This window comes from Mastigoproctus giganteus, chromosome 11 (genome assembly GCF_048544385.1).
Source record: "Mastigoproctus giganteus isolate SK-2022 chromosome 11, ASM4854438v1, whole genome shotgun sequence".
Taxonomy (NCBI): Eukaryota; Metazoa; Arthropoda; class Arachnida; order Uropygi; family Thelyphonidae; genus Mastigoproctus; species Mastigoproctus giganteus.
The window spans coordinates 81169625-81186878 of NC_143585.1; the positions used below are offsets into that span (position 1 = coordinate 81169625).

Sequence of the window (17254 nt, forward strand, 5' to 3'; positions counted from 1 at the left end):
GTAAGTATATTTGTTGTGTACTATTAAAAATATATAAAGTAATAATTTTAATTTCTTATAAAAATTTGGATATGAATAAAAATGAGTGATATCCTCGTAATTTTACTATCTATTAGTAAATTTGACTAAATGAAAAGTATTAGTAATGAAGGCAAGTTGATGCAAGGATGCCAGGCTTATCCAGTATTGGCCTTAGATAAGAAAAAAGAAAAAATATTAACTATTTCCATCCATGTATCCATCCAACCATTTCTTAAATTTAAATAGGCTCTCCAGTCCAACTAGATTAAGTGGCAGTTTATTCCACCAGTTAATAACCATTGGCTAAAATAGTTTCTTATAGGCTTCAACTGTACTTTCTTAATTTAAGTGTATTTTATCTAGTTTGTGCCCCCATGAAAGAAAAAAGATATTCTCATTTCATTTACTGAAGCCTATCAGAGCATTAAAAGATTTCAGGTTGCCATGTAGATGTCTGGTTTTGAAAATTTGCAACCCAAAAACTGAAAAGAATGGAATGCTTCTTTGTATCAATAACTAATCAGTAACTAAAATTGTGTTCTTATAAATGTTGAAGTAGCACAAATTTCATCAATTGGCATTGCATCATTTTCACTTTGCATCAGTGCACCAGGTTAATGATGAAGAAATAGATGTTTTGTGACATAAGTTCTGTCAGTTTCATTGTGAGAACCAGACAGTTGCTATTATGAAATAAAAAAGAATTGATGTTCACTAGTCCTATGTTACAGAACTAAGTGCAGAAGGAAGCTTGAAATGTAATAAATTTTCCCAAGTCATGCTTAGCATTTTGATAATTTCTGTAACACTGCTGAGCATTAGCGAATATTCAGCCAGGTGAGGAAAAAATAAGTGAGTTCAGATCTTCTCTTCTGGTGAATCTTTGGAAATGTTTCTTACTACTAGGTCTAAACAGCAAGTCCATTACTGTGAATAAAACTTTGACTCAGCATTTCTGAAGATGGCAAAGTCTGCAAAAGTATCTTTTTAAAGCAATCAAAATCAGTTGATGTCTAATAGAATAGACATCTATATGCTAACAGAATAGACATCAACAGACTTTCCATAAGCATCAATCCAGGAGTGCTCTCAAGAAATAAAATCCTATGAATAGACTCTCCTCAATTGCTAATAATTTCAGTTTATATTTCTTTCACAACTCCCAAAATATCATTCATATGACAACAATTAATATCATTAATTGTTGACAGGAGAGACTGCTTCTACAGGGATAGGATACACTTAATAGAAAGGGTGCTAGAATATTTGCTGATGCTATTGAGGCAGTGTTAGGTGGGTTGGAAAACTGCTACATTGGGGGGATACACAGACTAAAAGATTAACAGTGGCTGCAGGCAGAGGCAAAAGCGATTCTTTCACTGCTTCTATTACAGTGAGCAACAGCCTGGATAGAAAAGTGCTGGAGATTTCCAGGACTGCTGGGAGTCATAGTGGAACAAGTAAATATATGGGCTGTGTTAGGGTAACTAAGAGTAGAAGCAGGTGCATGTATACTTGCATGTATACCAATGCTAGGAATATAGTTAATAAATTTGATGAGTTTGAGGTGCTGGTCAAGACATCAAAGGCAGATATTGTTGGATATCAGAGACGTGGTGTCACATAGATATAAGCAGTGCAGAATTAGAATTTGGAGAGTACAATGTGTACAGAAAGGATAGACAGGACGGGAAGGGAGAAGGGGTTATGCTGTTAGTTAAGAAACACAAAATCTAAGGAAGTGCATCCAATTGACAGTGAATCTGATAAGTATAAAGAGCAATTGTGCAGAGAAATAGTGTTCCAGTAAACCAGAATGTCTTATAATGGGGGATTTTAACTTTCCAGATACTCGCACACTAGCAAGACTTTTGTGGATTTATTGGATGACCTTTCTACAGCAACATGTTCGAGAGGCAACCAGAGGGAGTAATACTATTAATCTGATAATCAGCAGTGATTATTCATGCATTAAGAATTTACAGATAAAGGAACCACTAGGTGGCAGTGATCACAGTGTACCGATATAGGATTTACTCAAAGATATAATTACCATCAGGGGAAAGGGAAGGGTTTTTATAAACCCTTTTATATTGTTGGAATATATCAGAGACATGGTGTCATACAGACATAAGCAGTGCAGAACTGGAATTTGGGGAGTACAATGTGTACAGAAAGGATAGACAGGACAGGACGGCAGGAGGGGTTATGCTGTTAGTTAAGAAACACATAAAACCTAAGGAAGTGCATCCAATTTATGTTGGTAGACAATGCAATGTTGAGTCTGTTTGGTGTAACATAAGCACTGGGAAAGGAAAAATGAGAGTAGGTGTGTGTTCTAGACCTAATGAATCTGATGAGCAATCGTGCAGAGAAATAGAGTGGGCCAGTAAATTAGAGTGTCTTATAATGGGGGATTTTAATTTCCCAGATATTGACTGGAATTTGTGGGTTGGTCACTCACACACTAGCAAGGCTTTTGTGGATTTATAGGATGATTGTTTTCTACATCAGCATGTTCGGGAGGCAACTAGAGGGAGTAATACTCTTGATCTGATTATAAGTAATGATTCTTTATACATCAAGAATCTGCAGATAAAGGAACCACTAGGTGGCAGTGATCACAGTGTGTTGAAGTGTGGATAGGAAGGAAGGGAGAAAGGGAGGAGGGGTTATGCTATAAGTTAAGAAACACAAAATCCAAGGAAGTGAAGCCAGTCGACATCAATGGACAGGGCAGTGTCGAGTCAGTTTGGTGTGACATAAGCATGGGTAAATCAAAATTGAGAGTAGGAGTGTGCTATAGGCCTAATGACTCTGATGAGTATAATAAGATACTGTACAGGGAAATAGAATGGGCCAGTAAATCAGAGAGTCTTATAATGGGGGATTTTAATTTCCCAGATATTGACTGGAATTTGTGGGTTGGTCACTCGTACACTAGCAAGGCTTTTGTGGATTTATTGGATGATTGTTTTCTACACCAGCATGTTTGGGAGGCAACTAGAGGGAGTAATACTGTTGATCTGATTATCAGTAGTGATTCTTCATGCATTAAGAATCTGCAGATAAAGGAACCACTAGGTGGCAGTGATCACAGTGTGCTGAAGTGGGATTTACTCAAGGAGGTAAACTACCATCAGAGGTAAAGGGAAGGGTTTTTGCTTTCGTAAAGGCGACTATGATGGGCTGAGACAGTATTTAAATTCTATACGGTGGGACCAACTGATGATGTTACCAACAGCAAATTCAAAATGGGAAGCATTCAAGGAACTAATCTTGGAAGCTACTAGGCTTTACATACCAACCAAGAAATATTGTTCAAGGTTCAGGCCTAAATGGTTGTCAGATGAACTAATGAGACATATGGCAGAGAAGAAAAATGCATGGGATACATACAAATTAATGGGTGACACGGAAGCCTATGATAGATATAAGTTGGTCTGTAACCAAGTCACAAAGGAGATTAGGCAGGCAAAGGCAGATTATGAGAAATCCTTGGCAAAGGATGCAAAGAAAAACAGAAAAGAGTTCTTTACCTATTTAAACTCAAGAAGGAAAGGGATGAATCAGATTGGTCCACTGGATGTTGATAGTTCAACAGTTGAGGATCCTGCTCAGGTGGCTAACAATCTAAACGAGTATTTTGCATCTACATTCACACATGAGGAGTTATTCAGGAAGGGGAATGTCGTAGGTGAAGTAAACATTGGCAGTGAGCTAGATGATTTTCTAATAACTGAGAGGAAAGTGGAGGAGAAATTGTTGATGATAAACATAAAAAAGGCACCCTGGGTGGATGGGATCTATCCAGTTATATTAAAGGAGGGAGCAAAGGAAGTAAGCAAACCCCTGGCCATAATTATGAGAGCTTCTTTGGACTCAGGGGAAGTACCCATGGACTGGAGATGTGCAAATGTAACCCCAATTCACAAAGGAGGATCAAAGGCTGACACAAGTAATTATAGACCTGTTAGTTTAACTTCGGTTCCAGGAAAATTAATGGAGGCACTGGTTAAAGAAGCACTGCAGGATCATCTGGACAAGAATTCAGTTATAGCTCAAACACAGCATGGTTTTGTTAAGGGCAGGTCTTGTCTGACCAATTTGATTGGATACTATGGTGTAGTTGCAAAGGAACTGGATGAAAAGAATAACTTTAATATAATTTTAGAAAAGCCTTTGATACTGTTGCACATGGAAGACTGCTGCACAAATTGGAACATTGTGGCATTGGAGGCAAATTGCTGCTATGGATAAAGGGATGGTTGAGTGGGAGAAGACAGAGTGGTAATCAATGGACACTGCTCTTCATGGACTAATGTTATTAGTGGAGTCCCTCGGGGTTCAGTGTTCGGTCCATTGTTGTATTCTGTAGTAGTAGTAGTAGTAGTAGTAGTGGCACATGATGCAAGAAAGCAAGTGTAGGAGCTTATGCAGCATCAGCCAAAAAAAAAAAAAAAAATCACACCATTCCCTCCAAATGCCTGTCCAGTTCCTCCTTAGCCGACCGGGCTAGCCGAGTGGGTAAAGTACCTGCCCGGCAACCCAAAGGTCGCGGGTTCGATTCCGCCTCGGGCTTGGATCAAAGTACTGCAAAAACCTTGGGAGGTGCAATATGGCCACAGAAGCCGATGCGCCAATAACTACCAAATCAAAAAAAAAAAAAAAAAAGTTCCTCCTTAAATTTATTTAACCTATCAACTTCCACAATGACAGATGGAAGTTTGTTCCAGCAATTAACCACCTGCTGGCTAAAGGCAAATTTCCGCACATCTATTCTGCATCTGTCCTTTCTTAATTTGAACTTATGTCCCCGTAGGTTCGTAATCTGAACAAGTGGAAGGATCCCATCAGAATTCAGCGTGCTCAACCCATTCAAGGCCTTATACACCTCAATCAGATCACCGCGCAGGTGCCAGTGTATTTATAAATGATATTGATGATGGTATATCAGGCTTAATGTCGTAGTTTGCGGATGATACAAAGGTTGGCAGGGTTGACACCAATGACAGTACACTGCTGCAACAGGAAAAGTTGAGCAGATTGGCTGAGAGGTGGCAAATTAAGTTTAACATTGAGAAATGTAAAGTACTACATATGGGAAGCAGTAATCCCAGAGTAACGTATCAACTCTGTGGTACCACACCGACAGTGGTAGAGAATGAAAAGGACCTGGGGGTAATTGTGCAGGCAGATATGGAGTTTTCTGAGCAGTGCAGATGGTCTGCAAGAATAGCTCATGGTGTCTTGTCAATGATATACAGGAATTTTTTTAGCAGGGATAAGGAGGTGATTATCCTCTTGTACCTTGTATAAGGCAATGGTCAGACCACACCTCGAGTACTGTATACAAGTCTGGAGGCCTCATTTTAAGAAGGATGTAGAACTGTTAGAATGAGTACAGAGAAGGGCATAGAACGATGAATAGAACAAAGGGTTGCTCTTACGAAGAAAGGCTTAAGTTTTGCAAATTACAGTGTCTGAAGACCAGGCACCTGCGAGGTGATCTGATTGAGGTGTATAAAGCCTTGAATGGTTTGAGCATGTTCAATTCTGATGGTGTTCTTCCTCTTTCTCAGAATAATTGCCTGAGAGGGCATAAATTCAAATTGAGGAAAGGCGGTTGTAGGATAAATGTGAGGAAATTTGCCTTTAGCCAGAGGGTGGTTGATTGCTGGAACAAACTTCCATCTGTCGTTGTAGAATTTGATAGCTTAAATAGATTCAAGGCAGAACTTGACAAACATTTGGAGCGAGTGGATGGGTGAAATAAAGGTTTTTTTTTTTTTTTTTTTTTTGGCTGATGCTATATAAGCTTGCTTTCTTGCATCATGTGGCTTTGCTAATCCTAAGAATACTAATTCTAAGCCTATAGCTTCTGCGGCTACTTCCCTGAATGCTTCCCATTTAAAATCTGCTATTGGCAACATCATCAGCAGATCCCACTGCATAGAATTTAACAGCTGTCTGAGATCACTGAGACTGTACAAAAACAAAACATTTTCCTTTACCCTTGACATTAGCTATGTCTTTAATTAAATTCCACATTAGTACACTGTGATTACTGCCACCAAGTCAGTCTTTTACCTGCAGATTCTTAATAATTCACAAAGAATCACTGCTGATAAGTAAATCAAGAGTATTGCTTCCTCTTGTTGCTTCTCTAACATGCTGCTGCAGAAAACAGTCCTCCAATAAATCTAGAAAAGTTCTGCTGTTTTGTGAGTGACCAACCAACAAATTGCAGTTGAAATCCACCATTATAAAACATTGATTTACTGACCCACTCTATTTCTCTGTATAGTTATTTGGTATACTTATCACAGTTATTAGCCCTATAGTAACTTCTGCTCCCCTGTTTTTGTGTTCCCGGTGGTTATGTCACACCAAACTGATTCATCATTGCACTGGCCACCCATGTTTACTGGCTGCAATGCCTTAGATTTAATTTGCTTCATACCTAAGAGCATAACCCTGCCTCCACTTCCTATATACAGTGTACTCCTTGTATTCAAATTCAGTATCACTTATGTCTGAGTAGTACCATGTCTCCACCATTCCTATAATGTCTGCATTTGATGATTTAATGAGTACTTCAAATTCATCTAATTTATTTTCATTGCTCCAGTCATTAGTATATATGCACCTGTTCTTGCTCTTAGTTACCCTAATACAATCCATGTATTTATTTTTTTTGTGATGACTCACAGAAAGGAATGAAATCCCCAAACCTTGCTTTCCAGGCTGTTGCATGTTCCTATAGAAGAAGTGCAAGGATCACATTCACCTCTGCCTGCAGCTCTAATTAATATATTAGTCTGTGTATCCTGCCAAGCAAGCAGTTTTCCGACCCACTCATCACTGCCTTGATAGCATCAACAAATATTCTTACACCCCTTCTATTTAAGGGTATCCTATCCCTATAAAAACACTCCCCCTGTTAACAAGCTTAGACCATGCTGAGAAAATTTCTGCCCTAATAAGCCTTGCACATTCTCTCCATGGTCGAATTGATTGAAAAGGTGCCCAACGTATACTCCCTCCTAATTTGTTTGAACAAAATTGCAGATACTTTGGAATTGAATCCTAACTTGCAACTTTTTCTTAACATTGCCTTGTACTTATTAAGTAAGTCCTCAGATCTTCTACTCTTAATATCATTAGTGCTAATGTGTACAACAATATTGCCTTTTGCACCCTTAAAAGATGATACTTCTCTAAAATGTTATCTACTTTTACCCACGATACACATATCCTGGTCATATTCCATCTATCCTTTTAAACTTTAGTATAGATAATTTCTGAGACAGGTGGTTGAATACCCATGAATGAAGTCATTAGTTTAAAAGCAGCAGAATACCCACTTTTGGATTACTCTATATTGAAATACCAAGGAATATTGTGTTAAAGGTAGTTTAAATCCTACTGGCTTCAAAAAAAATAAGAGAAGATGAGAAAATCCTCCTACTTTTCACAATTTTGAAAAGGCTAGGATAGCATTAGCTAATTGTAATTTTAAAATGTGCACTTCAACATTTCTTGCACACTGGACTTAGAACATCAAAGCCTCTGCTACCAGTGTGCCATGAAACACCAAATCATAATCTTTTCATGCACACAATATGCATTGCTGAAACATCTGTAGTTAGCATTGACACCTATTGCACAAACAAAATAACTGGTTATTTGGCTTTAGTGTAACCATATTGATTTTCTTGAGAAGCTTATTCTTTACATATTTTACATGAATATGTTCTCTTTGGCAGCTTAGTTGGCAAGATGCATTGCCACCTGCTACTCATTTGGAGAGGTCTTGGTTTGAATACCACCTGCAATTAAAGGAATTATTTAAGCCTCTTCAATTGGTACTGTAGTTAGCCAACCTCAGGCAGAGGAACCTGTGAGTTATACCAGTTTTTCTGTCTCCACATCATGCAAATCAGTCTTTGAACTTACACATTGTACCAACAGAAGATGCGTAGTCTGTTTTAGGATTAGTCACCCAATGTAGGAGAGGGATAAAGTGGGGAATAACTACAAAAAGAAGCAGAATTGCTTCCTTACCCACAGCCAAAATTGTGTTAGCATTAGCATTAGTAGAGGCATATGATGCAAGAAAGTTAGCTTATACAGGGTGTTTCAGTTAAACGTTTCAGAACTTCTAAGAGGGGTAGGGTACATCCTGACAACTCGAAATCATATAGCAATGTGGGGTCGGAAATGCTTTCCTGAAGCGGTGTTGTACACAGAAGCACCATAAAAAGAAAAGAGACCGTAAGTGAGAAATCGTTTTAATAATACATGAAAAGAAGCAAAAGGTACATGGATTAAAGTAAGTGTTCGAAGTTTCTTCAACCTCGTATTGCTTTCGCACAGTGGTACCTTGGAAAATGTGCTACAAATCCCCTTTTTCCTGCTGAAGTGTTGTTTTCCGATGAGGCATCCTTCACAAGGGAAGGAATTTTCAACACGCATAATGACCATATCTGGGCGGTCGAGAACCCGCATGCAATACGACGTCGTGCAGCACAGATTCGATTTTCGGTCAATGTATGGGCCGGTATTATGGGAGATCACCTCATCGGACCTTACCTGTTACCGTGTCGTCTAACCGGACCTATCTACTTGATCTTTCTGCAGCAAGTATTGCCACAACTTTTGAGAGATGAACAGATTTCTGCATCGAAGCAACAGACAATGTGGTTCCAACACGATGGAGCCCCTGCCCATTATAGCAGAGATGTTCGTAACTACCTGGATGTCACATTTGGTCAACAGTGGATCGGACGTGGTGGTCCCGTGCGTTGGCCTGCTCGGTCACCCGACCTATCATGTCTTGATTTTTATTTCTGGGGTCATATGAAATCGCTAGTTTATGACACCCCTGTTGACAATGCTGAGGAGCTGGTTGCAAGAATCGCAGTAGCTGCCGAAGAAATTCGAAATTCGCCTGGAGTATTCCAGAATGTTCGGATGTCCATGCGTCGGAGACGTGAGGCGTGCATTGTAGCCCGTGGAAGAAACTTGGAACACTTACTTTAATCCATGTACCTTTTGCTTCTTTTCATGTATTATTAAAACGATTTCTCACTTACGGTCTCTTTTCTTTTTATGGTGCTTCTGTGTACAACACCGCTTCAGGAAAGCATTTCCGACCCCACATTGCTATATGATTTCGAGTTGTCAGGATGTACCCTACCCCTCTTAGAAGTTCTGAAACGTTTAACTGAAACACCCTGTATAGTATCAGCCAAAAAAAAAAAAAAAAAAACAACACTCCCATTTCATCCATCCATTCACTCTAAATGTTTGTCTAGTTCTGCCTTGAACTTATTTAAGTTGTTGAACTCCACTATAACAAATGGAAGTTTGTTCCACCTATCAACCACCCGCTGGTTAAAGGCAAATTTCTGCACATCTATTCAACAATTGTCCTTCCTCAATTTGAATTTATGATTAAATTCAAATTGAGGAAGGACAATTGTTTCTCTTGCTCAGATTATCCCTCAGCAAGAGGAAGAATCCCATCAGCATTGAGCTTGCTCAAACCATTCAAGGCCTTATACAGCTCAATTAGATCACCTCACAGGTGCTTAGTCTCCAGATGCTGCAATTTGCAGAACTTAAGCCTTTCTTGGTAACAGCAACCCTTTGTTTTACTCACCAATCTCTTTGCCCTTCTCTGTACTCATTCCGGCAGCTCTACATTCTTGCTAAAATGAGGCCTCCAGACCTGTATGCAGTACTCAAGGCAATGGTCAGGCCTAAATTCCTATATATCATTGACAAGACACCATGAGCTATTCTTGCAGCCTGTCTGCACTGCTCAAAAAACTTCATATCTGACTGTGCAGTTAACCCCAGATCCTTTTCATTCTCCACTATCCTGAGTGTAGTACCACCCAGTTGGTACATTACTCTGGTGTTACTGCTACCCATTTGCAGTACTCTACATTTGTCAATGTTAAACTTCAGTTGCCACCTCTCAGCCCCATCTGCTCAACTTTTCCAGAACCTGTTGCAGTAGTGTACTGTCATTACTGTAATTTAATGCCAACCTAATTGTTATAATCTTATCAGTGAATCCCTGGGTATGAGGTTATTACTGTGTTGGCTAAGATTTTTGCAGCTCCGGTGCCAAGGATGCTAAGTTTTTATATATATTTAGCTTTATTGACTTAATTGTTATACAAAATTATTTTCAATAAGTAGCTTTATAGTCTTGGTCAAGCTCCTTGGTTTATTTTATTTAGATGGCGATTTTGAAAGTTAATATTTAGTGTCTGTAGAACTTACCGTTCGTAACTTGCCACCATTGTTATACGATATGGAATAGCTTAACGTAAATCCCGAACTTCATAGCATAAGGTTTAGCAAAAACTAAATAGCAAAATACATAGCACTGTATTAGAAATCTGTTAGATTAGTATACAGGCAACCCTCCTATAACACAGTAGTTTACTTCCTACAAAATCTCGTATAATGCGAAACTGTGTTATATGGGACCAATACAAAAATGGGGGTTACATTCCAAAAGCTAACAAAAATACGCCATTTTTTTTTTTTAATAGCTATCGGAAATTTAATTTTTATAGTAGTAATAACTTAATATTTTAATTTAAGTTTTATAATAGTAGTAATTTAAATAGTAATAACTGAACAAACGTCTTACCTTACAAACTGTGATACTTATATGTGAGATAATGTATGTTCATTTAATTTTCTTCCTGTTCATCGCTGCTAAGTACAATCTCTTCTGTAGCATCTAGATTTCGTGTACCTTCTACTCTCTTTAAAAGTCACGAACTGCACTCTTCGAAGTCACAATTATTTTTTATGGTCTCAAAAAACTTCAGCACATGTTCTACCTCATCAGGTTATTGTTATTTTGGTTTTTAGGAGCATTAGCAACTAAGGCCATATTGCTCCGGGATATGCGGTGGTCATTCCCCTGACCTTTCTGCATCCTCCGTATTTGGTGGTGATGGGCTCGAATCCCGGTCTAATCAAGAAGCGTGTGCTATGCACTGCTGCTCCTTCCCACCTGGCTACGGAGGCGCCCACCTCATCAGGAAGGATATCAGGTATGTTGAATGTGTTACTAATTTGCAATCCATCTTTCCCACTGCTGGCATCATTCCCTCGCTCCTTATATAATTCTTTATAGTAGTCTTCTGCTATTTGAATTATGCCTTCTCTGTTATTTATAAGTACACCATCGCTATTCTTCAGTTTCACTATCATTTGTCTTTCTGTATTACTGCTCATGGCTGCTGATTTAAGTCCTTTGTTTTCCCTTAATGCTTGTTATACTTTTCTTGTGTTAAATCTTCTTATATCCTCTCTGAGTCTAATGGCATTGCATAACTCAGTATATTCAATTTTCTACTTGTCAGGGTTTATTTTGCCCTTCATTTGTCGTTTTCGGTTCATGGTGACAAGTGTTTCTTGACTAATTTTTTCTTCTTTGGATTTCTTTTTACCTATACGATTCTTGGGCTTTATCACTTTCAGAAAGTTGTAATATTCCTCGTCGATATCTCGGTCCTGAGCAGTCTGCAGAAGCTCAAACGCCGACCGGGCTAGCCAGGTGGGTAAAGTGCTTGCCTGGCAACCCAAAGGTCGCGGGTTCGAATCCCGCCTTGGGCTTGGATCAAAGTACTGCAAAAACCTTGGGAGGTGCATTATGGCCACAGAAGCCGACGCACCAACAACTACCGGAAAAAAAAGAAAAAAAAAAAGAAGCTCAAACTTGTTCTTAAGTTCCAGTACATACTGCTTTTTTCTCCTCTTCTGTTATCTCAAAGACCTTCGTATTATTTACTTGAGTCAGTTTTTTCCTTTCTTTTCTTACAGCTGTATCAAGTGTGCATCTCACCATTCTGTGATCACTTCCAATGTTTACTTTGTTCAGGACGGTAATGTCATTCATGATATATCTTCCGTTAGTGAGGTGAAATCTATTTTGTTAGTTGTTAATCCATTTGGACTCTTCCATGTCCAACTTTCTGTTCATTTTTCTTTGAAAAAAAAAGTGTTCATTACTGACAATCCTTGAGATTCTGCAAATTCCACAAGTCTTTCATTTCTTTTACCAATACCAAAATTTGCTATAGTTCCCCTTTCTGTGCTGTTTTGTCTCTTTCCAACCTTAGCATTGAAATCCCCCATAATGGTAGTGTAGTGGGTTATCTGCTCATCTAGAAGACTCTCAAATTTGGTGCTCATTTCTTCAACCTGTTCATCACCATAGCTTGATGTTGGTGCAAAAATCATTATAACCTTTAGCTTATACCTCGTAGAAATCCTTAGTAGTAGTCTTGACACCCTTGGTGATGTACTTTTGAATTCCAAAATGTTGTTTTTTACATCTTTATGGACCAGAAAGCCAACTCCACCTTCACTCCTTTCACTGTTTCCATTGGTGTACAGCAGATTTCCACATGTATAAGTGATTCATTTCTTCTTCTTGTTTCAGCCAAACTGATGATATTCCAATTCTCATTTTCTAATTCCTGTTCCAGCTCTAATATCCTATCTTCACCGATGAGCGATCTTACTTTGTAACAGGCCAAGTTCAGTTTCCGTGCATGGCAGCCTGGTCGTACCCAGAGATTCATAGCACCCTCTGCTTTCACTCTGATCCTCTCGCTGCCGTAAGAGAGGGGGGTGAAAGTCGCTGGGGACTGAGGGCCATTTGTTTCGTCGTGCTGTACACACCTAAGTGACGTAACAGGGCTTACCGCCGAGAAGGTGTGCATGAGTGGATTTTAGGGAGACAACCCAACCTGACTGCTCCTAAATATTCTGAAATAGAAAGATATTGGATCCATCTGTGTTTTAGATTGAGTGTCTGATAACACACAGAATTCCTGTTCTCTTTTAAGCCCCTACTCCATACCTTTTCTAATTCAACTCCTGCAAATGAATATATGTTATTATTAGCATTAGCATTAGTAGAGGCATATGATGCAAGAAAGCAAGCTTATTCAGCATCATCCAAAAAAAAAAAAAAAACACACCACTCACATTTCCACCCCTCTGTTCCCTCGAAATACCTGTCCAGTTGAGCCTTAAATTTGTTTAGGCTAACTTCAACAACAAGTGATGGAAGTTGATTCCACCAACCAACCACCCGCTGGCCAAAGGCAAATTTCCGCACATCTATCCGACATCCGTCCTTCCTCAATTTGAATTTATGCTCTCTGAGGTGATTATTCTGAGCAAGATGAAGAATCCCATTGGCATTGAGCATGCTCAAGCCATTCAAAGCCTTATACACCTCTATCAGATCACCTCGCCGATGCCTAGTCTCCAGGCTCTGTAATTTGCAAAACTTAAGCCTTTCTTCGTAAGAGCAACCCTTTGTTCCATTCACTAATCTTGTTGCCCTTCTCTGTACCCATTCCAGCAGCTCTACATCCTTCTTGAAATGAGGCCTCCAGACCTGTATACAGTACTCAGGATGTGGCCTAACCATTGCCTTATACAAGGGAATAATCACCTCCTTATCCCTGCTAGAAAAATTCCTGTATATCATTGACAAGACACCATGAGCTACTCTTGCAGCTCGTCTGCACTGCTCAGAGAACTTCATATCTGCCTGCACAATTACCCCCAGGTCCTTTTCATTCTCCACCACTGTCGGTGTAGTACTGCAGAGTTGATACGTTGCTCTGGGGTTACTGTTTCCCATATGTAGTACTTTACATTTGTCAATGTTAAACTTCATTTGCCACCTCTCAGCCCATCTGTTCAACCTTTCCAGATCCTGTTGCAGCAGCATAGCATCAGTAGTGTCCTTAACAACCCTGCCAACCATGGTATCATCTGCAAACTTGGACATTAAACTAGATATCCCATCATCAATATCATTCATAAACACCGAAAACAACAACGGACCCAACACTGAACCCTGAGGAACTCCACTGATAACATTAGTCCACGTTGAGCAGTGTCCATTGATTACCACTCTCTGTCTTCTGCCTCTCAACCATCCCCTTATCCATATCAGCAATTTGCCTCCAATGCCACACTGCTCCAATTTGTGCAGCAGTCTTTCATGTGCAATAGTATCAAAAGCCTTTCTAAGATCCAAATATATAATATCAAAGTTATTCCCTGCATCCAGTTCTTTTGTGACTACATCATAGTATCCAATCAAATTGGTCAGGCAAGACCTGCCCTTAACAAAACCATGCTGTGTCTGAGCTATAACTGAATTCTTGTCTAGATGATCCTGCAGTGCTTCTTTAACCAGTGCCTCCATTAATTTACCTGGAACAGAAGTTAAACTAACAGGTCTATAATTACTTGTGTCAGCCTTTGATCCTCCTTTGTGAATTGGGGTTTCATTTGCACATCTCCAGTCTATGGGTACCTCCCCTGAGTCCAAAGAAGCTCTCATAATTATGGCTAGGGGTTTGCTTACTTCCTTTGCTGCCTCCTTTAATATAACTGGATAGATCCCATCCACCCCAGGTGCCTTTTTTATGTTTATCCTCAACAATCTCTCCTCCACTTTCCTCTCAGTTATTACAAAATCATCCAGCTCACTGCCAATGTTTACTTTACCTACATCATTCTCCTTCCTGAATAATTCCTCATGCATGAATGTAGATGCAAAATACTCGTTTAGATTGTTAGCCACCTGAGCAGGATCCTCAACTGTTGAACCATCAATATCCAGTGGACCAATCTGATTCATCCCTTTCCTTCTTGAGTTTAAATAGGTAAAGAACTCTTTTCTGTTTTTCTTTGCATCCTTTGCCAAGGATTTTTCGTAGTCTGCCTTTGCCTGCCTAATCTCCTTTGTGACTTGGTTACAGACCAACTTATATCTATCATAGGCTTCCATGTCATCCATTAATTTGTATGTATCCCATGCATTTTTCTTCTCTGCCACATGTCTCATTAGTCCATCTGACAACCATTTAGGCCTAAACCTTGAACAATCTTTCTTAGTTGGTATGTAAAGCCTGGTAGCCTCCAAGATTAGTTCCTTGAATGCTTCCCATTTTGAGTTTGCTGTTGGTAACATCATCAGTTGGTCCCACTGTATAGAATTTAAATACTGTCTCAGACCATCATAGTCGCCTTTACGAAAACAAAAACCCTTCCCTTTACCTCTGATGGTAGTTACCTCCTTGAGTAAATCCCACTTTAACACACTGTGATCACTGCCACCTAGTGGTTCATTTATCTGCAGATTCTTAATGCAAGAAGAATTACTACTGATAATCAGATCAAGAGTATTGCTCCCTCTTGTTGCCTCACGAACATGCTGATGTAGAAAACAATCATCCAATAAATCCACAAAAGCCTTGCTAGTGTACGAGTGACCAACCCACAAATTCCAGTCAATATCTGGGAAATTAAAATCCCCCATTATAAGACTCTCTGATTTACTGGCCCACTCTATTTCCCTGTACAATATCTTATTATACTCATCAGAGTCATTAGGCCTATAGCACACTCCTACTCTCAATTTTGATTTCCCTATGCTTATGTCACACCAAACTGACTCGACACTGCCCTGTCCATCGATGTCGACTGGCTTCACTTCCTTGGACTTTTGTGTTTCTTAACTAATAGCATAACCCCTCCTCCCGTCCTGTCCTGTCTATCCTTTCTATACACATTGTATTCCCCAAATTCGAGTTCCGCATTCCTTATATCTGTGTGACACCACGTCTCTGATATCCCAACAATATCTGCCTTTGATGTTTTGAGCAATACCTCAAATTCATCAAATTTATTTACCAAACTCCTAGCATTGGTGTACACGCAGGTATACATGCACCTGTTATTATATAATGTATTATACTCTAACTGCTCTGCACTGAACATTATTGAATATTTAATAAATTATTAATATAATATATTAAAGATTTATTACACTGACTTTATTTTTTCTAGAAAGAAAAAGTGGAATGGACTAACATGAAGAACTTCTCAGATAATGATTCCAGGCTTATCTACAGTGAAAAATTTAAAAAAGGCATCAACTTATCATACTCTGGTGTTCATGTTCCTTTGGAAATTTATGAGGGTTGTAAGTTTCTAATTTCGATAATATGCTTACATGGCAAAGAATTGCTTTTTTCTTTTTAATAAGATAAGTTCAGAAATATCTAAATATTTTTGATTAATATGTCATATTTTTAGCTATAACTATATTATTTGAGATGTTTTTTGTTAAATAGCAAAGTGACTTTTAATTATTTGTTGTTATTATTCCTAATGTTGCATTCCTGTTGCTGTCTAAATAATAATATAGTGGATTTTATAGGTTCACCTTATAATATAGACAAGAGTATTAACATTTTCTTAAAACTTGTTGAACTTAAATTAAATGCTTGCAAAATATAGATTTTTTTATATATTTTTTTAAATCTGCAACCACCTCATTTTTATTGAAAAGCAGAATATGTTAGCTATAAGGCTATTATGTTTTGTTTGTAAACTAGGAAAAATAATTGTTTAATACTAAGAAAAATAATTTCATATTATTGTGTGCTGTTGTATAATAATTGCAGTATTCTACACTTATAGTGGTTAGTGATTTATTTATTTTTATAGATCCAGAAATTTTGAATGGAATACAGTGGTCAAAAGCTCTGGATAAAGTTTTTATTGAGAACCTTCAGAATGATCCAGAATTGTACTGGCAACATTTTGGTAGCCAGACTGGTTTTATGAGGAGTTATCCAGGTAGGATATTGTTTACTCTGTCAGTTAATCGTGTTTTTTTTTTATTAATTCTAGGTTTTCCATACTGTTCTCTCAGGTCTAGAACTGCAAGGGCAAATTGGAAAGTGAGATCTGCAATGATGTAATTTAAAATCTAGATGTGGTATACAAATCCAAATATTTATACAAAGCTGTGTGACAAATTATACTTAATGGTTTCTTATTGGTTTCTTTTCAGTTGTAACTGTTTAGTGATGTATTAGAACTATGTACAGGAACTCCCCAACTTACATAATACTCGACTTATGGAAATTCGACTTTACGTAAGTTTTTGCCGGCCAGTGCAAACTTAAGGAAATCCTGGAAACGTATTTTGCATCATGTAGGAATAAATGGAGGTATCGTGAAAAATATCGTAATTCCAATAACACATTGTGGTTTTTTTTGTTTTTTTTTTGTTTTTGTTTTTTTTTTTTGTAATTCGTTCCAAGTCCTTGGAAGTTGAACTAATATCTCTCTGAAAGGTCATATTTATAAT

General features: G+C 38.4%; 1 protein-coding gene across 3 annotated transcripts in view; it reads left to right on the forward strand.

The window, feature by feature from the left end:
* Positions 1 to 17254, forward strand: part of LOC150078191 (voltage-dependent calcium channel subunit alpha-2/delta-2-like) — a 663667-nt gene that overhangs the window by 47801 nt on the left and 598612 nt on the right. For all 3 annotated transcript variants that reach the window (XM_090384688.1, XM_090384689.1, XM_090384690.1), the window contains exons 3-4: positions 15943 to 16078; positions 16606 to 16737. In XM_090384688.1, coding sequence (XP_090240814.1) covers positions 15943 to 16078; positions 16606 to 16737 — 268 coding nt within the window. The remainder of the gene's footprint in view (positions 1 to 15942; positions 16079 to 16605; positions 16738 to 17254) is intronic.